This window comes from Balaenoptera musculus, chromosome 16 (genome assembly GCF_009873245.2).
Source record: "Balaenoptera musculus isolate JJ_BM4_2016_0621 chromosome 16, mBalMus1.pri.v3, whole genome shotgun sequence".
NCBI classification, from domain to species: Eukaryota; Metazoa; Chordata; class Mammalia; order Artiodactyla; family Balaenopteridae; genus Balaenoptera; species Balaenoptera musculus.
This window is the reverse complement of record NC_045800.1, coordinates 38,709,102-38,727,600: the sequence shown is the minus strand read 5'-3', so window position 1 is coordinate 38,727,600 and position 18,499 is coordinate 38,709,102. Positions and strand designations below refer to the sequence as shown.

The 18,499-nt window shown below is 33.3% G+C and overlaps 1 protein-coding gene across 2 annotated transcripts in view; it reads left to right on the top strand.

Moving 5' to 3' along the window:
• Nucleotides 1-18,499, top strand: part of PTEN (phosphatase and tensin homolog) — an 88,256-nt gene that overhangs the window by 14,229 nt on the left and 55,528 nt on the right. For both annotated transcript variants that reach the window (XM_036827805.1, XM_036827804.1), the window contains exon 2: nucleotides 11,768-11,852. In XM_036827805.1, the coding sequence (XP_036683700.1) occupies nucleotides 11,768-11,852 (85 nt within the window). The remainder of the gene's footprint in view (nucleotides 1-11,767; nucleotides 11,853-18,499) is intronic.

Here is an 18,499-nt window from a genome sequence, read left to right as displayed (position 1 = left end):
TAGTATTAGAACAGGCACTTATCATAAAATCAGTAATATGATTCTTACCAATAGAGTAATGAATGCCAGTATGTGTGCCTTCATATTTTAAAATCTGTATGAATTTCTAGTTTATATTGTTCTTATCCAGATTAAAATACTGCACTTAGGCAAAACTTTTTGCTAATTGGGGAAAAAAGTAAGTCATTTCCAGATGATTTTCTGACTTAAGATATGGAATAAAGAGATTTGATTTTATAATATTAAAGTAAAAAAAGATATGGAATAAAGAGATTTGATTTTATAATATTAAAGTCAAATATAAAATGAAACAGTACACACTTGTTTGGAGCTTTTCTCCTTTAAAATGTTTCAAATTAACAGGACTTTCTTTGAAAAGTAAATTTGATTGTTAGAAGTAAATTTAAAAATCTTGCAGTTTTGGCTTAATTAATAGGAAAAAGAAAATCCACTTGGAGACACATTTGTATTAGAACTTTGTTTTTTTAGTACCTTGTGTGTGTGTGGTAGTTTTTGAATGTTAGGAAATTTGTTCATGATTGTATCTAAAAGATCAATTCATTTACAAATCTTGGAATCTTTTTGTTCCTTCCAGAATGCAGTTTGCTAATAATTGAGTGAATTGGCACTAAACGTTACTAGGCCTTTGTTGTCAAACTACTGACAAATCCCTTGGCATCTTGTACCTTTAACTCTTTGAATGTCTTTTTTCTGTAAAAGTTAATGGCCTTTTATTTTTCTGCATAGCTATAGAGTAGCCAAAACTAATGTTTTAGGTAGTCACTTCTATTAAAATAAATGATAAAAGAATGGCTTTTATAATAGAATGATATTACAGAAGTAATTTATAAATCTAACATTGAATATGAATATTAGAGCATAAAAGACACCCTCTTATGTACTTCACAGTAATGATGGATTGATATAATTTTAACTTTTACAGTCTTTAATATGCTTTATTAAGATTTTATGGTAGAAAATTAATTAGAATTAACATTTGGCTTGGTTCGAGTATATAATGTGGATAAGTATATCTAGTGCATGTTGTTGAACTGATAATCTTTTTGAAAGTTATGTGTTACAGCCATAATTTGTTCGATTTGTCATTGGTAGTCAATCTTAGATGTTTTTTAGTGGGAGCAGCACTGTAGGGGGGTGTGTGTGTGTATTTTAACAGCAGCAGAGTTCCGAAACAGGAAATCAGTCTTATCGTATTCATCCAGAGACCTAGGAAGAAGGTAATTGTTTGGTATACTCGTTAAAACCAGTTAGTTGGGCAACTTAAATTTTTAGAGGTTCACAGATGTAGGCTTGAACAGTTGTGGATATATTATTTCATAATTAACAACTACTCCGGAGAAAAATTGATTCAGTTAGTTGAGGGGACTAATAATCCCTCAGCTAATACACTAAAAAATTGTACTTTGGATTTTAGACTATTGCTTGCATTATCAGTGACTTGATATTTTTCCATGGTTCTAATTTGATTAAATTTAAATAAATTTCAGTGCCTTGATTATTCCTTTAAAAAGATTTTTTTTTAACTCAGTGGAATCAATATATCTAGCTTGAAATGTTTTCAAAATGATTCTTAAATTTGAACAATTTAATAGAAAAAAAATTACTTCTGTTTCAGATATTTGTCACTGGAAATTATCTTTCCCTGTTTGTTAATGTACATATGAACATAATTAGATCCTTGTAATCAGTGTTTTCATACTGTTCTGTGTTCTCTTTTATCACAAACTTTTATCTGTCAATGGGTACTTATTTTAAAAGCTATATAGGTAATATTTCATCAGGCTAAATATCATGGTTTGCTGAAACAGCACTAATGTAGATAGCTTTGTATAGTTTACTTTTTTTTCCTTGGTTTGTTTTTTTAGATTATATTGTTAGAGTGGGATTGTTGGAATAAAAGATACAGCAGTTTCATGGCTCTGTAGGTTGCAGATTTCTTTTTTTTTTTTTTTAAGATGCTCATTCCTTTATTTATTTATTTTATTTATTTTTTTGGCTGCATTGGGTCTTCGTTGCTGCACACAGGCTTTCTCTAGTTGCAGCGAGTGGGGGCTACTCTTCGTTGCGGTGCGTGGGCTTCTCATTGAGGTGGCTTCTTGTTGCGGAACACGGGCTCTAGGCACGTGGGCTTCAGTAGTTGTGGCACGCGGGCTCAGTAGTTGTGGCGCACGGGCTTAGTTGCTCTGCGGCATGTGGGGTCTTCCCGGATCAGGGCTGGAACCCGTGTCCCCTGCACTGGCAGGCGGATTCTTAACCACTGCGCCACCAGGGAAGTAACATGATTGCAGGTTTCTTGCCAAACGAACCAGTTTATAGTATTGCTTCTAAGTGGAAGAATTACTAGCAATTCTTGATATTACCTTTGAAGAATGTAATTTTTCATTTAGAAAGTGAGATATAAACTTGTGTAAACTTTTCAGTCAAGAAGAGTTGGTATAATATAAAAACATCAAAGAAAGTTGTGAGGTTCAAATTGCTTGGAGAAGTAGAAAACTTTAGTAGAGTTCCTCAGTTATTTGCCAGTCAGTTTTCCTTTCTGGTTTGGCACTGCTAGCAGATAATTAAAAAGTGTTAAAAGGAACCTAAAATTTATGCTAAAGTGAATTTAAGTTAATATATTGGAATTCCTTTTATAATTTGTTTATGAAAACTGTCTTGAGTTGCCTTGTAATGAGACATTTAAACTAAAAAATAACAGGACATTTCTAACTTACGCAACCTCAAATAATAACAACCCCTTATTTACAATTGTAGACCCCTTTGCAATTTTACAGATTTAAAGATATTTCCGATATCGCATTTGATCTTTGAAACAACCAGTGAAGAAGTTACAGCAAGTGTTATTATTTTACAGAAAAACAAAAATATTTGAGGCTCAGAGATTAACTTAATCTGAAGCCTAGGCTTTTAAGTTGCAAAGCTAAGAATGGAATTCTGGTTTTCTATATTAAATGACAGTATGCATTAAGTACTTAGTACAGGACCTGTCATCTAGTAAATATTTCAGAGTTCCTGTGTCCTGTGTTGTTCCTGGACATTTCTTCTGTATTCTTAAAATTCCCATCTTTTTGAGCATTCTTTCTCTTAATATTTCTGTAGTTCATGCTTTTGTATCTATGTACCCTTTTCACTTTAGAAAATAAAATTTTAGGCTGCATTAATTTGGTCTGTACAGGGATGATTATATGATGTATATTAGGGCAGATGTTCTTAAATACTGAACAGTTAACACTTTATCAACTGGGGAATTCAAGGAACTCCTATTTCTGCTTTCCTCCCAATAGAATCATCAGAAACCAGATCCAAACATTTAACACACTTATTAGGGAAAAATAAAATCTAGTTAAGAAATATAAAATCTTTTATTAAATGAGAAAGTCATAGAAGTCTATGAGCATGGGTGGTATTTAAAACATAATTTGATTATAAAAGTTGATAACGTGGATTAACTGTGACATACTTGGAAAGTCTTTGTTAAATTTAAACCTGTTAAAATTTGTTGAAAGAAATGTAAAGCTGATGTAGCTAATGAATCAGTGGCTGAATTTCTTTTCCTCTCACCTGAGCCTTAAGTGTCTGTGAGTTGAAAGCACTGACAGAAATCAAGGAAAAAGCTCCAGAAAATTCCTCGAAAATGAAATTAAATTGTGACCTCCTGGTATTTGCTAACGTGCTTTTGATTCTTGTTGTCTTCTCTTGTTAGTCTGACTTTATTCCTTTACTCCTGCTGCCAGTTTAGCTCAGTGTTCCTCTTGTGAGCCAGACAACTTGAGATTTGCTTTTGAAACTTTTTGATCACTACCTCTCTAAAATCTGTATGTCACTTTTTATTTGACCTGTCGTGTTCCACGTATGCTATAGCTTCACATTGTATGACTTTCAGTTAACTAGAATTCTAAAAATAGCTTTTATGTGGTCTGTGGAAATAATTTTCCTTAAAATAATTTTGGCAGGAAAAATAAGTTATTGGTTTGTATACGAGCACTGCACTTCAGTTTATAAGTTAAGGGATAAGTATATCTATATACTATACAGAGTACTACAGAGAAACTTTTCAGAACTGCTTTACTGTTAGTAATTATATTTATTTATTTTTAATTAATTAATTAATTTTTGGCTGTGTTGGGTCTTTGTTGCTGTGCGTGGGCTTTCTCTAGTTGTGGTGAGTGGGCTTCTCATTGTCGTGGCTTCTCTTGTTGCGGAGCACAGGCTCTAGGCGCGCAGGCTTCAGTAGTTGTGGCACGTGGGCTCAGTAGTTGTGGCTTGTGGGCTCTAGAGCTCAGGCTCAGTAGTTGTGACGCACGGGCTTAGTTGCGCCGCGGCATGTGGGATCTGCCCGGGCCAGGGCTCGAACCCGTGTCCCTTGCATTGGCAGGCAGATTCTTAACCACTGCACCATCAGGGAAGCCCCCAGTAATTATCATATTTAAAATAAGATTCAGTCTGTGTCAGGAACACATTATAAAATAAAGCTTAAGGAGCTATTTTTTCCCTCCCTTGTCATTTTAATAAAATGTGCAATAGAATGGAAAGTAGTAAAACAAAGTATCTTAGGGAGCTATTTTTGGTTGTTATCCTCTATTTGAAAATTCAAGGTAAATTTATAGTTTAAACCCCATTAATTTAGGCTCAAATAAATTTCTGAGGTAAGGTAGACTCATGAGATCTCAAGTCACAAGTTTTTTGAAAGATGTTTTGTTAATTAGAGGTAACTTGGAACATGTTTTTAGTGTTTTATGTTATGCTTGGATGCTTAGAACAGCCAATAAAAAATTATTTAACTCATAGTAGCCACATTATTTTATAATAGGTCATTTATATTATGGGTTGAATCAACTTCTGTGCACAGATTTTAAAACTTAACTATTATTTATTCATTATTTTCTTTGGGACAGTGTTCTGTGGTGTGAGAAGGGATTGTTGTAGCGCTTGAGTCAAACATGATATACTGTATATAATTATCAGAACTCATAAACCAGTCACTTAAGATCTGTGTATTTAATTGTATGTAAATTATACCTCAATTAAAGGAAAACAAAACACATTTTAACATGTTTACTTGAAGGAGGGGGAGTGGGGAAAGACTGTCCAGTGTATATCAGATCTCCTGTAGCTATGGTGGCATCCGACCTAGGCAAGATAGTACCATGTATGCATTTCTTACTCTCTCCTTATTGCATGTGCAGGAGCCACTGATGTGGGGAAAGAGGCTTTTTTTTCCTTTTGGAGTTATATTTTACATATGTTCTTAAGTTAAATAGAAAGGCAAATTGATATAGTAAAGATTTTAAAGAGTTAAAGATTCTGTTGGGTTTTGATGTTCCTTAGAAGGGTTAGGTTATTCAACAAGTCATTGTCATTGAAAACCAACCAAATAGCGGTGGGCTCTTAAGATCTAGGGTTATACCATTTGTTCAGTTCATAGACATCACTGTGTTCTAGGCATTGTTCATATATTAAATCATTTAATCTTTATAACAACCCTATATGATAGGTACTTTTATTAGCCCACTCTACTTATTATTCAAAATAGTATCCAGTAAGTGCAAGTTAAGTCTATTCTGTATTAGAAGTCATATATATATATATATGTATATGTGTGTCTATATATATATATATATATATATATATATATATATATTCCCACCCCCCCAGTTATTCCTATTTGGTTTAAATTGTCTAAAAAAGTATGTCATAAAAATTTTAATGGGAAGCAAAAAAGTCATACGTTAGAAAGGTTTTATTTATTGACATAATTCTTGGCATGAGAAATGTTTGCCTCAAAATTGAGCATTCATAAGTTGCTGACATCAGTTTTGGAAATACCAGTAGATTTTTGTATTGTCTTTTAGAAGTTTTTTAGTTTTAATGTGTGATTAGTAAATTACTTTCATTTGAATCTGCTTCCTTTGAAAATTTTATGTTTTTATTATTGATTTGGAAGTATAGAAAATCTTAATCTTTTGAGGCAGAATGGTACAAAAAGCTTGGGCTTTAGAGTTACGTACATAATGGGTTTGAATTGTAACTAACTACTTGCTGGCTTTGGGACCAATCTTTTTGACCCTCAATTTCATCATCTGTGAAGTGGTAATGTTACTTCATAAGATTGTTAGGATTAAATGAGAATGTATTTGGTGTACTGTCTGGGACGTGTTCTCTGTTTTTCTAATTTATTTATTTATTTATTTATTTATTTATTTATTTATTTATTTAAGAAATTCACGTTCTTTTATTTATTTATTTATTTATTTATGACTGTGTTGAGTCTTCGTTTCTGTGCGAGGGCCTTCTCTAGTTGCGGCAAGTGGGGACCGCTCTTCATCGCGGTGCGCGGGCCTCTCACCATCGCGGCCTCTCTTGTTGCGGAGCACAGGCTCCAGACGCGCAGGCTCAGTAGTTGTGGCTCACGGGCCCAGTTGCTCCGCGGCATGTGGGATCTTCCCAGAGCAGGGCTCGAACCCGTGTCCCCTGCATTGGCAGGCAGATTCTCAACCACTGCGCCACCAGGGAAGCCCTGTTTTTCTAATTTATGATGGATGCCAAAGTGTTGGGTAAAATCTCAAACTGTATGAATAAGGAAGTTGGGAGTCTGACGAAAAATGAAACCTTAAGAAGGCTAAATTCCTAGATTCTGTTTAAAGGAAAGATTGGATTGTTGCTCTGCAGAAACTCATGATTGTTGCATGTTGATCCTGGCCTTTGACTCCTTATCTGTCTGATTGAATTGAACTTCCTGTCACAGCATCCTTAAAACCAGACCTAATCTTCTGTCAGTCCTGCCACCTTCTCCATAAAGATTTGTGTGTGAGCTATACTGGACTGCTCGCTTTTTCTGAATATTTTATGTATTTCCATGTATCTGCTCTAACCTCTGAAATGTTGTAATTGTTCTTGTTTCTTCTTCTGTTTACTGGTGTATGACCTATTTCTTAAGGATTATCTAACATACTACCTACTTTGTGAAGCTGTATCTCTGCCTCTACAGAATTAATCCCTCTTTCTCTAGCTCTTAAAATATCTTGATCTTATGTATATATAATGGGGCCTTTGGCATAGTTGTATGTCTGTGTGTCTGTCTTCCCTGATAGAATAGGAACTCCTAGAGTGCTGTAATCTTTGCTTACTTAGTCTTATGTTCTCAGTGCCCCTTGCACAATGTTCAATGTGTTTTTGAATGTTCAAAATGTGTTTGGACATTATTATTAGTTGCTGACATCAGTTTTGGAATTCTGTAAATTCAGTCGGCCTCCTCCTAATTAAGTAAATAAAGGAGGGGGCTGACTGAATTTACTTTAATGAGTATATAACATCCCCAGTTATGTGTAGTTACTGATAAGTAGTTTTCTTAAGTAAGTTAACCAAGCCCTTTGCAACCTTATTTACTTTATTAGTTAGTATTCATAGTACAAGGATAAATTTGAGTTTAGTCCTTGTTAAAATGACTGCATTTCAAGGGGCTTTATATTTCTATGCTTTTCTTTCTTTCTTTCTTTCTTTTTTAATTTATTGAAGTATAGTTGGTTTACAGCGTTTCAGGAGTACAGCAGAGTGATTTGGTTTTATATATATATGATTATAAGAATATATATATTCTTTTCCATTATAGGTTATTCAAGGTATTGAATATGATTCCCTGTGCTGTGCAGTAGGTCCTTGTTGTTTATCTATTTTATATATAGTAGTGTGTATCTGTTAATCCCAAATTCCTAATTTATCCCTCCCCCCACTTCCATGCTTTTCTATAAGGCTAGAATCTTACTAGCATTCTCACAGAAATTAATGGTTAGGTAAGTTAGTAGTAATAAACTTGTTTTTACATAAAAAATTTTCTGTTGCATTGCTCAGAAAAACTTGGCATTATTTCAATTTATATTTTTTACTAAAATGTATTTATAATTTTTTAGGTAGGAATTCCAGATATGTGGTAGCTGCCACTGCTTTGGGTTCCCTACTGCTGCCTCATTTTTTTCTGACTGTTATTTCCCATTTTCTTATGTTTCTACTCTATAAGACAGAGTTTAAAAGTAAAGATGATTCATTTTCAGGAATTGTACTGCTTTAGGCTTGATTTGAGCCTCTGTTCCGGTTTTTGTGTGTGTGTGTGTGAGTGGATACAATATGCTAAAACATTTTGATAATTGAATAAGAGCTACATTTTTAAGTGGCGCTACTTTCTTATGTGAGAATAATAGATGACAGCTAATATTCGTGATGTTAAAAATGTTAATCCTAACGGTTTTCTTTGGGAGTCTTTATAGTAGAAGAACCCTTTGAGGTTGAGGGTGAATTTATGTATTCTTAAAGTGACAAAAATTGTTCCTGGCCCATAGTAAAAGCTATTTAAGTCTTAGATACTTTTATTATTATACTTTTTTTTTAAAAGAAATTCAGCATTTAAAAAAACTACATACAAAGCTGATTGTTAAGTCATATAGGGCAAGACAATATTTTGCCAAGACACTTAGTAAATAGATTTGGAGGTAATTATAAAGCAAACATAATTTTTAAAACCCGTTATAGAAATAGTACAGGTGCATCATACCAAAAATAGAGAACACAAAACAAGCAAAAATGAGAAAAAATATATACTCCTACCATCTAGAGATTATTACTTTTAGTACTTTAGTTTGTAATCTTTTTGTCTACATATTTTAATTTAATTAAGTATACAGGTATACTGTATATGTTTTCTTTTATCAAAATGGTGTCACACTGTACCTTCTCTCTTGAAACCTTTTTTTCAGTCAATAATGTCTACTATTCCATTTCTGTAAATTTTCATCTCAGCCAATCCTCGGATCATATTAAAATTTCTAAAAATGTCCTTAATGGCTGGTTTGTCTAAAACAGTAACCAGAACAGGATTGTACCAGTGAACTTGACTGTTAGAACCCTTATGTCTTTCTAAATCAAGGATAGCTACCCATCCCTCCCCTCCTCACCTTTTACAATGATATTTGACTTTTTAAAAAGATAATTTGAAAGAGACTGCATCATGTCCTGCAGACCTTTTGAATTTGTCCAGTTTATGCTCATAATGTCATTTAGCTTGTTCTATCTCATATAGTGTCTGTAAGTTAAAATTTATATCTCTAAGTGCTTGGTGGATTCGCAGGTTGAAGATGATTTGGCTATCATAGATGATGCTGTGTTCTTCATATTGCAGCACATCAAAAGTTATGTGATCTCTACTTAACTTTCTTGGTAATGCTGAGATTGACCACTGAAATTGGGTGATGACAGTCTTTTCTGCCCATTATTAAATTATATTTGTCTTCTTACATTAGAAGATACTTTGTGTGGTGTTACTTTGGCTCTGTACGAAAGTTCAGTTCCTCATTATCCACTCACCTATTGGTTTAGCACCATTTGTTGATCCTTGCCTAAATCAATACTTTTATTAGGGCTTGCAAAGTTTGATTTTTCTAATTCTGTCTTTTTATGTTTATTAACTGGTGTTTTCTGTTGCGTTTGCTTTATGAAATGGAGTTATTTGCTTGCCCTGAAATAGAGTTCCTACAGGAAAAGTAGGATAAATCCTTAATCTCCCCCTTCACCAATTTCAAAGTAAAGAACTATTCCAATAGCCACTTTTATCAAAAGTTATAAATGAAAATAATTTTTTGTTTAGTTGCTCTAACTTTTTCTGTTTTGAGTATCTTTATAGACTCACGGATTTTCATTTTATTCAGGATTCTTTAATTTACTACCATTTAAATTTTTTCTTTGATACTCAGTTTGTCACACATTTAGCCATTGTGATATCCTTCATGCTAGCTTCTATGTCTGTTTGATATAGACCACTAATCTCTGTATGCCTTCCTGCTTTTTGGCACAGAAAGATATCCCAGGCTTACCTTGTACCTTCCCTGCCCCAGATCTGACATCAACCAGTTTTCCAAGGAGTTGGTACCTTTTCGTGTATTATGATATTAGGGATGAAATCGGATTCTAGAAGTGTTTACTACTGCTAAGGTGACATACTTTTAGGCCATTTTTTTGAAAAGACCTAAACGATATAGAGTTCTACAAACATGAGTTCACATTAATATTTTCAGTTATTACTTGAGTTCTTGATTTTATAATGGTATCTCTTTTCTCTTACAGTAATAATCATGAATCTTCAAGTCATTAACATAACTTCATTGTTTTTTCCTATAATATAAGGAAAAAATTTGAAGATATCAATACTGATATTATTAGAAATAAACTATTGGAAGAAGTTTAAAATTTCTTTGTAGCTCTCTTCCTTCTTAGAATACTTCCTGCCCAGAAGTACAGTAAAATTAGTGTCCAAATAACCCTTGAAATAAATCCTTTCTCCTGGTTACCAATTTGATATTTAATCAGATTTATTTGTTTCAATGTGTGCTTCCCTCTTTCCCCTCCCCTTCTCTATGAAGCAGCCATTTTTGTTTCTCAGTTATCAGTGTGTGTGTGTGTGTGTGTGTGTGTGTGTGTGTGTTGGAGGGTTCAAATTCAAACAAAAATATGTGTAAATAATTATTTCTTTTATAAAATATTCCTTTTATACAAAAGGTAACATACTATATACTCTGTTATGCACATTTTTTTCTTAAAATATTCTGTAGATCTGTCCAAGCAGTACTAGTAATCATAAAGGTAGAACATATAATAATATAATCTTTTCTTAAATTATAATGATATATCAAAATGAAAGCTTTTAGTAATTTAATAGTTATTTTTAGATTGAAAATAATACTGAAATAAGCTCGGTAGTGTGAATGCAGCAGAAATAAAGAAAAAATATCTTTAAAAGGGCACTGGATTTGGTGAATTTTGAATTGTATTTGGAAGATGAATGGGTCCAAGTAGGTGGGCATAGAGCTTTAGAGATGGTCTTGAGTGGCTTAAGGCAGATTAGCTTGGCTGGTTTCTGTGTCAGAAAATCATGAGATTAGAGAGGATTGATAGAGCTCAAGAAATGAGAGCTAGTATGATGGACAAAATGCATAGAAATGTAGATTATTGGTGTTTTTTTATGGTTAATCTGATACAAATTTTTGAGGTGGAAGTTTGTTTTGTGCAACTGTAGTATATAACATAAGTTAATAGAATGGGCATGCTAAATATTGATTACCTTGTTTGGAAATGAGAATAAGTTTCTACCTCAGTTCAACATTATCAAATCATAAATACCAAGGGCTAGAAGAGATCATAGTGGTCTTCTCAGCCTATTGTGTAGAATAGGAAAGGTTGAGTTGTCCAATTTATACAGCTGTTTAGAGGCATAGCCAGTTCTTAAATCTGGCTTTCTAACTCTTAATTGTATCTACTTTTCTCTATACTGTAGTACCTTTTACAACCATGAAAAATGAGAAGTTGTACAGCTGTTTTTTGTTTTGTTTTTATTTTGAGTTGGGTTTTGTCCCGATACTTTAGGACTGTAAATATGGAAGTTACCTTTTACCTTAGGTGCATTCTAAATGTACTGAGTAGAAGGATTTAAAAATTGTTTTGTCATATAATTGTTTTGAGGATCTTTTTTGGGGTCAATGTATTTACCTGTATTTCTTAATTACACATGGTGGCTTATAAGTAAATACATTTGACAATCTTTTATTAGCATAGCTTGTAGTGGGGAAAGCTTCTTTTTATAATCAGCTAATGTTTTAAAACATGTACATGTAGTTTGCATTGTTGTGTATTTCAATCAGCTAATGTTTTAAAATGTGTACATGTAATTTGCATTGTTGCATATTTCCTTAACTTAAGTACTCAGATATTTATCCAAACATTATTGCTATGGGGTTTCCTGCAGAAAGACTTGAAGGCGTATACAGGAACAATATTGATGATGTAGTAAGGTAAGAACTCTTTAATTTTCTGTTTCAAATATTGATGTATATTCGTGTTGTATTTTCATTTAGAAAAGATTTCTAAACCACAGAAAAAGATGTACCTTGTGATGTAAACTTTATTTTTATTATGTTGGTGACCTATAACTGCTTTTTTCTTGCTTCACGTACCTACTCGGCCTCAATGTGATAAAACTCATTTGATAAGAACTGACCTTTTACATAATCAGGTGTATGTGATATGATTTCATGGACTCCATAAAATGCCCCTCACCAGTTTAATGTCTGGATTCCATTACAGTATGATTTTTGTCTTTTATTTCACAATTGGGTATTATCCTTAAAATCTTGAGTGGATTTATTCACTTAAATTTATTTATGCTAAGGTGTAGGTACCTGGTACCATGTAATTTTACATAGAGCAGTTTATAATGGGGCATAAGTGTACCAAGGAATTGAAGAAGTATTTGGTACAGGGGATCTAGAAAGGAGTTGCTGGGCATACCAAAGCCTAAGTGTTTGCTTTACAATTTTGCATAATTCTCTAAGTGTAATTATCATTCAGTTCTGAACAGTAGTTCTCAAGGCTCATTTAAATAATTTTAAATACATTTATGACCTAAGAGTACATAATATATTTTATGAGAGAAGGAATTTTTGTCTGCTGTGTAAATAGTCAATATGTTTTCTAATTTCAGAGCAAAAAATATGTGTATAAATAAATTAACTGTAAAATGTCAGTAGGAACTTTAATTGGCTTTTAAAAGTTAAAATTTTGGATTATTCCCTGTACTCTCAGAAGTATCTTTTTTGGAGACTTTCAATTTAAATATTTGGTGGTTATGAGAATTAAATGTTATAATGTGCAGGAAAACACTTTTTAAAGCTTTTTGCAGATGTAGAATCCTTTTTAAATAGTTGTCTTAGTATATAAGACTATCTGTACTCTTACATGAGCTAACCATAGTTGTTTTACTAAGTGGTTAATTTTTAGCAAGTTGCTTTGAGCCAGAGTATATTTACATTTTTGCAGTATTGAGTTGTATCCAATTGGATTTTTGTAATGTTGTGTTCAGAATTAAATTTCAGTATCTACAAAAAACTCCCAGAGTTCTTTGTAGTTTCTGTTACGGTTATAGATGGTACATGAGGCTGTCAGAGGAACTATTTAAGAACTTGAAAATAGGAAATGAATTTGCCTTCTCATAGTTGGGCAGGACACAGTGGAAGACACATTACTATAATTCTGTATTCAACCAAGTCAGATTAATACTTAATACTGAAAAGGAGTATGAGTACTCTGAGCAGAGGACACGTTTTCTCATCTCTGTAAGGATATCCTTGTGATACATTAATCTGGTGTGCTAATTTTTACATTGTTCTCTTCTGAATGTGAATTAGTCTCTTTTGACTGAATTTACTGAGACTGATTGATCATGTTTCAGGTTACTGATAAAGTCCAGTTTCTGGTTCTATACATATGATTATCGGATCTTAGGTTGTAATAACGTCATCAAGCAACTACTGTGCTGGGAAGTATTTTGATCTGTCATCTGACTTCATAACCTCTGCCTTTATGCCTCTGAATTAAGATTCACACATTTAGCTTGTAATCAGGAACAAAGGTTGAAGTTTATTCTATCTTCTTTAAAGTTTATTTTATCTAGCTTTTGACTTTTTCAAATGTCACTCTTGAAAAAAGTTTTATGTGTATGGATTGTTATTTAGCCAGTGGGTACTTTAGCCAACTGATCTTGTCACCCCAGTGATAATGGTAATAGCACATAAAAATGAAAAATTATCAACTGAATATAATAGCTATGCTGTGCTTGTTTTGTTTTTGTTTGTTTGTTTTGGATTGGTGGATAAATGGCCAGTAAGGCTTTGTTGGCCTCAGTTACCCGCCCCCCTTAGTTTATGAGAAAGGATGAACAGTGACCAGGAAGGAAGATGTAGTTTTTCCTATGAAGTAAAATGAAAATAAATAATTCCTAAGTAGATTGTGTGTTAGGATTAACCTCTCCATGGAAATGACTGTCTCTAGTAGCTAAATAATTGATTTCCTTGAATGGCTTACACTATATTGGAGACACTAGTACTAATCAGTAATGATTCCTTTTTGGTTCAAAGATGATAACATCTCAGTGAAAAATGTCTTTATTTTCTTATATCTTTCCTGTTAACAAAAAGAAAACATTGGGATTTAGACATTGGGATGTCTAAAGAATATTTAAAATTACCTTTTCTTATCTAATTCCATATTTTTCCTATGATTTTCCCCCCAAGCAGGAAATATTGTACAGAATTCAGACTTGGTTGTTGCTGTACGTCATTGCTTTGAGTAAAATAAAATCAAATTACAAATATCTTCATGCTTAAATTATTTAACCGTTTAGGGATACGGTTTATTATAGCAACGTGAGATTTTATACTTGAGGTACTCAAAGTAATACTTCTGTGACAAATATTTAACTTCTCCTTTTGAGGTTACCTCCTGGGATCAGGAATTTAATGTAAAAAATAAAAAGAGAGAGGTGAAAAAGTGATCCAAGTTGAAATTTTTTACTATCTTAACTGCAAATGTTTTCTTTAATAAGCGATCAGAATTGACAGGGCAGGACAGGGTCATTTCATAGAAGGGAAGTTGAAGAACTAGCTCTTCCCAGATTTTTTTGTCTTCTTAATACTGCCTTCTCTCCCCTTTTTTTCTTGCCACTAAACTCTTTCTGTGACCAGCTGGTAATATGAAACAATGTTTTATTCAGGTGATTGATTATTCTTTGATATGTATATTAATCTTTTGCGTGTGTGTGTGTGTGTGTGTGTGTGTGTGTGTGTGTGTGTGTGTGTGTATTAATCTTATCCCTCAGGCTAATATTGAAGTTATCTAATTTACATGTTATCTGGTATAAATCTAGGCAATCTTTAACAAATTGAGGCTTCATATGTTTAACCGACATAGCTTGAGAACTGTTCTGTACCTAATAAATCAGGAAAGTTTAGGTTTAATAGAGGTGAACTGGCTTTCTTACTGCAGAACCTTTAATGTGCTATTACTCATTATAAATCTCCCAAGAATGAAATTTTAATATGTTGCTTTCCTTTTTTTTTCTTTTCTTTCCATTTCTCTTCCTCTCCCTCCTTTCCCCCTTCTCTCTCTCTTTTCTTTTGTAGTATAGTAAATAGCATCTCTCTAGTGCTAATAGTGTTCCATGGAGCACAATTTGGGAAATGTTGAAAATGAAAAAAGATGTATATAACAATATTTTCCTCTAGTTTGTCAGTAGGAAATAATTTACTTCCTCCTCTTTTATTGGAAAGATTTTAGATGTGGGAAGATTTCTGTATATATTATGAGGAAATGCTTAGTGCTCAGTCTCCTGATATATAGTGATTTTTGAAAAAAGCCTTTATTCATTGTCTGGGATACTATCAGCTTTTTTACCCATATATAAGCAGCTGTATTATAGATTCAAAAGTCCATCTTCCCCTTTCCTGTTTTATACGTTTTCTTCCCGAAGAAAATTTTCAAATATTCTTCTCTTAATCACATGCTGATCTCTCAATCAACCTTAATTGTATGTTGATTTTCAATAAAAAAGGAGGTGTTTGTCATCTCAACATTACCATTATTGGTTATTCAGTTAAAAAGAGTTGAAAAGAGATTATTTAGAGGAAAGCTTCAAACTGATTTAGAGGAAAGGATATCAATTCCCTCTCCCTTTCCAACAGCTTTCGACTTCTTCCCTCATATTGCCTCTCTGTTTCCTGCTTCCTTTTTTTTATTGAGGTGTAAATCCCATAACGTAAAATTAACCACTTTAAAGTATACAATTCACTTACATTTAGTACCCTCACAATGTTTTGTAACCACCACTTCTGTCAAGTTCCAAAACATTTTTTATCACCCCAGAAGAAAACCCTGTCCCCATTTGCTGCCTCCCATTTCTTTTGTTAGTCTTATTCTTTACAAATAGTGGAGCCATGAAGGATTTGACAATGATTAAATTATCTGCACCAATTCAATTTTTGATATTTTAATAATAGGTAACATTTATTTACATTTATTGTATACATGTGTTACTGTTGTATAAGCAGTTTACATGTGTCATCTTATTAAATTGCTACAGTAAACCAATCCCCATTTCATAGATGGTTTAAAAGAAGCTAACTTCCCCAAGTGCCACAGCTGGTAAGAACTGAGGCTGAGGATTGAGTCCAGGTCTGTCAGATTCCAAAGCTGATTTCCTTAATAACCATAGAATCCTGTATATCAGAGGGCAAAAACTGGAAACTCTTGGGCTCATCTAGCTTGTTGATTTCCTTTGTTTGGCCTAATACAGTGTTGGTCCCCACACAGTGTGGGAAATCATCAAAGAAAATCGTTTCTGGTATTATACCAGACATTTCTTTAGGATTTGAGTCTCCAGATTGAAAAGACCTATATAGTGCCAAGCACAATAAATGAAAACAGGCCAATACCAGGCAAATTATTTTGAAATTAAAAATACCAAGAATAATGAGAATTTCTCAAAAGCTTACAGGATCATTTAGAAAGGATTAGGAATATCAGTGGCATCTAACTTCTCAGCAGTAGAATTAAAGATAGAAGATGGAGGAACAGCACTTCAAATGTTCTGCAGTCAGCCTAGAGTTCCGTATCTAGCCAAACCATCAATCAAGTGCAAGAGTAGGAAAAAAAAGACACTCAAGGACTAAAAAAAATTTGTCCTTGTAACATATCTTAAGAGATTACTAGAAGATGTGCCCTAGCAAAACAGGGAAATAAACCATGAAAGAAAAGAAAAGGGTTTCGATAAACAGGGAATACAACTCAGAAATAACAAAGGAAAGTCCCAGGGTGACAACGGTGCCACAAAGCTGAAGAGCAACCAGTAGTGATTAGAGCAGTAGGACAGAGGGCTTCAGGGAAATAAATTATAGGTGGATATTGAAATATTTGGGAGAAAATATAATAGATTCTTAGGAAATTAGGTGAGTTAGAAACAGGAAGCAATTTAAATTTAATATCTGTTGGTTTATTTAACCCAAAATTGTGATGTTGCCATTTGAAGGGGATTAAGAGAAGTGAAATATTTGTGTTGGGGGTACTACTGGTTTTGTAAGCCTCCTCTAACATGGCAGAAAATATGTAGGTAATTGATAAATCTACAAGAAGCATTATTATGTATATTATATAGAAATGCTGAATTAAATACCAGGAAAAGGAATTCCAGTACTTTAGGGTAGTTGCTTTGGGGGGGAAAATATGGGTTTGAGGATGAAAAGAGATGGAGATGAGTAAGTTTTTTTTATTGTGGTATAATATATATAAGGTAACTTCATTTTAACCATTTTTAAGTGTACAGTTTCAGTAACATTAAGTATATTCACATCCTTGTGCAACTATCACCACTATCCATCTCTAAAACTATTTTATCATTCCATACTGAAATGTTGTACTCTTTAGACAGTAACTCCCCATTCCCCCTACTCCCAGCCCCTGGAAACCACTGTTCTATTTTCTGTTTCTATATGTTTGACCATTCTAGGTACCTTACATAAGTGGAGTCATTTAATATTTATCTTTTTGTGACTCATTTCACTTAGTGTAATGTCTTTAAGGTTAACCCATATTGTGGTATGTGTCATTGTATGTATATACCACAACCTGTTTATCCATTCATCTGTTGATGGACACTTGGGTTGCTTCCACCTTTTGACTATTGTAGATAATGTTGGTATGAACCTGGGTGTACCAGTACGTGTTCAAGTCTCTGCTTTGAATTTGTTTAGCTGTACACCCAGAAGTGGAATTGCTGGGTCAAATGGTCATTCCATGCTTACTTTTTCGAGGAACTATCATATTGTTTCCTACTGTGGCTGTATCATTTTGCATTCCTACCAGCAATGTACAGATGTTCCAATTTCTCCACATCCTCGTTGCCAACACTGATATTTTCTGGGCTTTCTGGGTTTTTTTTGTTTGTTTGGTTGGTTTTTCTGGATGATAGCCATCCTAATGGGTGTAAAGTGGTATCTCATTGTGGTTTTGATTTGCATTTCCTTAATGATAAATGATGTTGAACATCTTTTCATGTGCTTATTGACCATTTGTATATCTTCTTTGGAGATATATCTACTTAAGTCCTATGCCTGTTTATGAATTGGATGGTTTGTTTTTTTGTTGTTGAGTTTTATATATTCTGGATATTAATCCTTTATTAGATATGTGATTTGCAAATATTTTCTTCCATCCTATGGGTTGCCTTTTTACTATGTTGCTTTTGTCCTTTGATACATAAAGTTTCAAATTTTGATGCAGTTCAGTGTATCTATTTTTTGTTGCCTGTGTCTTTGGTGTTGCATCCAAGAAATCATGGCTAAATCCAATGTCATGAGCTTTTCCCCTGTCTTTCCTTTTAAGAGTTTTATAGTTTTAGGTCTTTAATTTAGGTCTTTGATCAATTTTGAGTTAATTTTTGTATATGATGTAAGATAAAAGTCCAACTTAATGCTTTGGCAAGTGGATATCCACTTTTCCCAACACCATTTATTGAAAAGACTCTCCTTTCTCTATTGAATAATTTTGGCACACTAGTCAAAAATCATTTGACCATATATACAAGGTTTTATTTCTGAGCTCTCTATTCTAT